The 5,971-nt window shown below is 43.4% G+C and overlaps 1 protein-coding gene across 1 annotated transcript; it reads left to right on the top strand.

Moving 5' to 3' along the window:
• The first annotated feature begins 3,169 nt into the window (after positions 1-3,169).
• Positions 3,170-5,653, top strand: LOC126594386 (uncharacterized). The gene is made up of 2 exons (XM_050260688.1): positions 3,170-3,578; positions 4,261-5,653. The coding sequence occupies exon 2, from the start codon at positions 4,661-4,663 to the stop codon at positions 5,333-5,335; it is 675 nt and encodes a 224-aa protein (XP_050116645.1). The 5' UTR covers positions 3,170-3,578; positions 4,261-4,660; the 3' UTR covers positions 5,336-5,653.
• The last annotated feature ends 318 nt before the right edge of the window (positions 5,654-5,971 follow it).

Genomic DNA, 5,971 nt, shown 5'->3' on the forward strand with positions numbered 1-5,971 from the left:
GCAATGACATATGTGCCATCATACTTCACAAAGAGACTTGTATCAGATTGAGACATTTGAAACCCCATTGCAGATAAATATCCTGTAAATTTAGCATTCCAGACCCTAGGTGCTTGTTTTAAGCCATAGAGTGACTTAATCAATTTACATACATAATCAGGGTGTGTGGAATCTACAAAACCTTGGGGTTGCTTCATATAAACCTCTTCCTCCAAGTCACCATGCAAGACTGCATTCTTGACATCAAGTTGTCTTAATTCCCATTTATACTGAGCTACTAGAGATATAATCAACCTAATAGTGGTATGCCTTACAACAAGACTGAATGTTTCAAAGTAGTCTAAGCCATGCTCTTGATTATATATTTGTGTAACCAATCTTGCTTTATACCTTGAAATGGAACCATCTGGATTTTTGTTCAGCTTATACACCCATTTGATTCCAATAATTGACCTGTGTGTAGGTGATGGAACCAATTTCCATGTGCCTTGACTTTTTAATGCATCAAATTCATCCTGCATTGCTTGTTGCTACTTAATATTTGTTGCTGCACTCCTAAATTTTGTTGGTTCTGCCAAGTTAGTGATTTGTGCCACAAATGAAAAACCTTCAATCTGATAATGATCATCTGTATTAATCTTTAAGGTTGATAACTGAGGTAGATTTGCAATAAAGCTTGTGTAATCTTTCCATGTAATAGCTCCTGATTGCAATCTGGTTTGCATTCTTGATATTGAATTGTCAGTTTGAGCATAATTAGAAGACTGAGATGAATCAAAAGGTAAAATTACCTCTAATTGTGCAGGATTGAGGACATTTAACATCAAAGCTGTGTTTGGAGAAGATGAGTGAGTTGTTTCATGGGATTGTGATGATTTTGTTGGTATATTGTGACTGCTAGATTTAACACTACTCTGCGTTAACCCCATAATATGTTGGCTAGAAGAACTTGTATGATTACAACAACAACAACAACAACAACAAAGCCTTTTCCCACTAAGTGGGGTCGGCTATATGAATCCTAGAACGCCATTGCGCTCGGTTTTGTGTCATGTCCTCCGTTAGATCCAAGTACTCTAAGTCTTTTCTTAGAGTCTCTTCCAAAGTTTTCCTAGGTCTTCCTCTACCCCTTCGGCCCTGAACCTCTGTCCCGTAGTCACATCTTCGAACCGGAGCGTCAGTCGGCCTTCTTTGCACATGTCCAAATCACCGGAGCCGATTTTCTCTCATCTTTCCTACAATTTCGGCTACTCCTACTTTACCTCGGATATCCTCATTCCCAATCTTATCATTTCTCGTGTGCCCACACATCCCACGAAGCATCCTCATCTCCACTACACCCATTTTGTGTACGTGTTGATGCTTCACCGCCCAACATTCTGTGCCATACAACATCGCTGGCCTTATTGCCGTCCTATAAAATTTTCCCTTGAGCTTCAGTGGCCTACGACGGTCACACAACACGCCGGATGCACTCTTACACTTCATCCATCCAGCTTGTATTCTATGGTTGAGATCTCCATCTAATTCTCCGTTCTCTTGCAAGATAGATCCTAGGTAGCGAAAACGGTCGCTTTTTCTGATCTTCGCTAGATTGCTCCGGTCATTAGTGTGGATAAGTATATAAATGGATAGAGATAGGAAAGCAAACACAAGATGTACGTGGTTCACCCAGATTGGCTACGTCCACGGAATAGAAGAGTTCTCATTAATTGTGAAGGGTTTACACAAGTACATAGGTTCAAGCTCTCCTTTAGTGAGTACAAGTGAATGATTTATTACAAATGACATTAGGAAATATTATGGGAGAATGATCTCGTAATCACGAAACTTCTAAGTATCGGAGTGTGGTGTCGTCTTGACTTGCCTTATCTGTCTCATAGGTAGATGTGGCATCTTCTCTGGAAGTACTCTTCCTCCATCCAGGGGTGGTATCTTTAACTGGTGGAGATGCACAAGGTAATGTATCAATTTCACTTGAAGCTTACTTGTAGTTTCAGGCTTGGTCAAGCGCGATACAAACCATGTAGTAGGAGTCCCCCAAGTCGCCGAGCTAGGGGGTCTGCTGAAAGAGGTGACAGACAAGGTAAGCAATCAGAGCTCCGACTGATTGTTCACCTTCTCCCCATCTTGCAGCAGCATGAAGGATAAAGAGAAGAAAAATGAGAAGAGATGATATGAGATACTTTTGCTTTTGAAGAAGTAACTTTCCACAGGCTTATTCTTGAACTGAGCTGAAGGGTTTTCTGGTTTCCTCCAGAGTATAAGGCCGACTGGAGAATTTGAGGGTCAAAACAAGTCCATCAAATCTAGAGTACGTTCCACCCTGCTGATATGGGATACTTTTGCTTTTGACAGAGTAATGGATGTATCGGCACGTGTGCTGTTACGCTTGTCTCCACATGCTTCCTTGTATCCTTCGCACTTGCCCTATCTGTTCCTCAAGCAGATGCGGAATCTTCCCTGGAAACATAAGATGTTGAAGATAAGTACTCGAGAGCAATGCCAGGTAAGTAATCAGGTAAGGGGTTCCAGGCAGTCAGTTCCTGGCTGGAAGCTTGATTCCAAGTGCTGACTGATTGCTCTCTTTCTCCTTGTCTTGCAGGTAAAAACAAGGCCAAAGGAAAAGACAGGGAAAAAGCATGATATGGGATACTCTTGCTTTTAACCCTGATGATATGAGATATTCTTGCTCTAGTATAGCTTGTTTGCAGAGGTATTATCGGGGGGAAAGAAAGCTGAATATTTCGAAAGGCTTCGTTGGGAGTGCCCTCTCAGATATGATGAAGGGTTGAGCATTTTTGCAGGTCTGCCTGTCCGTTGGGGATGGAGGTCGACATATATAGGAGTCTCCCTAACAACAAGTAGTAATGCTATTTCTTTACCCTGCTTGGTCATAGCACAGTAGTGGGAGCTGCCAGTTTCACATGTTTTAACTCTGTCAGAGCACTTTGAAAAAAGTGGTCTGTGGTATCTGGCTCTCGAGATTCGGATAACGATGCCTCTTCGATTTTTGAGAAAGCAATCATGCTGGGGGTCTGGCTCTCGAGATTCGGAGAGCAGTGTCTCTTCGATTTTTGAGGAAGTAATCATGTTGGGAGTCTGGCTCTCGAGATTCGGAGGGTGGTGTCTCTTCAATTTTGGAGCAAGCAATCTTGTTGGGAGTGTTGTCTCGAATGTGAGTAAAGGTTGGGCATGTTTGCTAGTCTACCTTGCCACGAAGCACAAAGGTTGACACACAGGGACTTTCCAATTATCCAGCAGTGGTACTGTTCCTTTACCCTTGTGGGTAATAATATGGTAGCTAGACCTTCAAAATTTATGTGTCTAAACTTTGTTAGTGCTGTTTCTTTGCTATTCTTTTACCTTTCTTGGTCAGAGCGATGTAGTGGGAGCTGCAAGCTTCACGTGCTCAACTTTGGCAGAGAACTTTGGCAAAGTTATCTGTGGTACCCATGAGCTATTGTTGCGTGTGGGAAGTGGGTGATTGAACAGTAAGATTCATGTGCTTTCTACTTCACCAGAAGTCTTCGACAGAATGCCCATAATTTCTGCAAAGCTGAGTGTGCGTGTGACAGGTGCTGACAAGGCTAGAAAAGTAGGCGCCTCTTCGATTTCTGAGATCGGCCCTCGTGGTCTCTGAGCAGCCCAGCTTTTGAGAAAGCGAGCGCCTCTTCGATTGATTCGGAGAACGATGCCTCATCGATTTTTGAGAAAGCAATCATGCTGGGGGTCTGGCTCTCGAAGATTCGGGGAGCAGTCTCTTCGATTTTTGAGAAAGTAATCATGTTGGGAGTCTGGCTCTCGAGATTCGGAGGGCGGTGCCTCTTCGATTTTGGAGCAAGCAATCTTGTTGGGAGTGTTTTCTCGAATGTAAGTAAAGGTTGGGCATGTTTGCTAGTCTACCTTGCCACGAAGCACAGAGGTTGACACACAGGGACTTTCCAATTATCCAGCAGTGGTACTGTTCCTTTACCCTTGTGGGTAATAATATGGTAGCTAGACCTTCAAAATTTATGGGTCTAAACTTTGTTAGTGTTGTTTCTTTGCTATTCTTTTACCCTTCTTGGTCAGAGCGATGTAGTAGGAGCTGCAAGCTTCACGTGCTCAACTTTGGCAAAGTTATCTGTGGTACCCATGAGCTATTGTTGCGTGTGGGAAGTGGGTGATTGAACAGTAAGATTCATGTGTTTTCTACTTCCCCAGAAGTCTTCGACAGAATGCCCATAATTTCTGCAAAGCTGAGTGTGTGTGTGACAGGTGCTGACAAGGCTGGAAAAGTAGGTGCCTCTTTGATTTCTGAGATCGGCCCTCGTGGTCTCTGGGTAGCCCAGCTTTTGAGAAAGCGAGCGCCTCTTCGATTTCTGAGATCGGCCTTCGAGGTCTTTGAGCAGCCCAACTTTTGAGAAAGCAAACGCCTCTTCGATTTCTGAGATCAACCCTCGTGATCTCTAAGCAGCCCAGCTTTTGAGAAAGCAAACGCCTCTTCGATTTCTGAGCAGGCGCCTCTTCGATTTCTGAAGCTCCGTCGAGTGCTGATTTTTATAGGGGCTGGCATTAAGTTCCAAAGCACACTTGAATCTCCACCAGTAGAAGCTTCATTCTTGCACTTCTAAGATCTTGATTTGTCCGACCTCTTCTCTCTTCAACAACTTTGAAAATGTCTGGCCCCTCCGACCGTCGTTTTGACTTGAACCTTGTTGAAGAGGCAGCCCCGCCTTCTCCAGACAACATATGGCGCCCATCCTTCGTCTCCCCTACTGGTCCTCTTACCATTGGGGATTCCGTGATGAAGAATGATATGACCGCTGCGGTGGTGTCCAGGAACCTTCTCACTCCCAAAGATAACAGACTACTTTCCAAACGGTCTGATGAGTTAGCTGTTAAGGATTCGCTGGCTCTCAGTGTTCAGTGTGCAGGTTCTGTGTCTAATATGGCCCAACGCCTATTTGCTCGAACCCGCCAAGTTGAATCATTGGCGGCTGAAGTGATGAGTCTCAAACAGGAGATTAGAGGGCTCAAGCATGAGAATAAACAGTTGCACCGGCTCGCACATGACTATGCTACAAACATGAAGAGGAAGCTTGACCAGATGAAGGAAACTGATGGTCAGGTTTTACTTGATCATCAGAGATTTGTGGGTTTGTTCCAAAGGCATTTATTGCCTTCGTCTTCTGGGGCTGTACCGCGTAATGAAGCTCCAAATGATCAACCTCTGATGCCTCCTCCTTCTAGGGTTCTGTCCAGTACTGAGGCTCCAAATGATCCCCCTCCGGTGCCTTCTCTTTCTGGGGCTCTACCGACTGCTGAGACTTCTCCTAAGCAACCTTTATGAAGGCTCCCTCTTGTGTGTTTATTTTGACTCATGTATATGTACATATTTGTAACTTATTGGGGATATCAATAAATAAGCTTTCCTTCATTTCAACGTACTGTGTTAAAAACACCAAAGCCTTCTTCGCTAAGTTCTTTGAATTTTCTTTTGTTGAAGCTTGTATGTTGAAGCTTTCTGAGTGGAGCATGTAGGTTGGGGTAGTGTTCCCTTAATTTTCCGAGTGAGGAAAACTTCTCGGTTGGAGACTTGGAAAATCCAAGTCACTGAGTGGGATCGGCTATATGAATCTTAGAACGCCATTGTGCTCGATCCTGTGTCATGTCCTAAGAACTTGTATGATTAACATTCAAAAATTCATGTATATCATTGTTGTCCACTAAATTGACATACCTTGAATGTACTGGGAGTGTCACAATACTTGGAGTATTAGCAGACTGTAGTGATTGAGAATTCTCCTAAGATTGAGATTTTATATCACAGACATTAAGCTTATAAGGAAACAGACTCTCATCATGAATTACATGCCTGGATATGATTAACTTCTTTGCCTGTACATGATAACACACTACACCTTTATATCCCACTGCATATCCAACAAAAACACATTGTAAAGCTCTTGGCTGCAACTTATTCTCA

The sequence above is a fragment of the Malus sylvestris genome, chromosome 12, assembly GCF_916048215.2.
Source record: "Malus sylvestris chromosome 12, drMalSylv7.2, whole genome shotgun sequence".
In the NCBI taxonomy this organism is placed as follows: domain Eukaryota; kingdom Viridiplantae; phylum Streptophyta; class Magnoliopsida; order Rosales; family Rosaceae; genus Malus; species Malus sylvestris.

Bases quoted from the DNA above. Each gene is read 5' to 3' on its own strand.
- LOC126594386 (XM_050260688.1), top strand. From the start codon at position 4,661: ATGTCTGGCCCCTCCGACCGTCGTTTTGACTTGAACCTTGTTGAAGAG.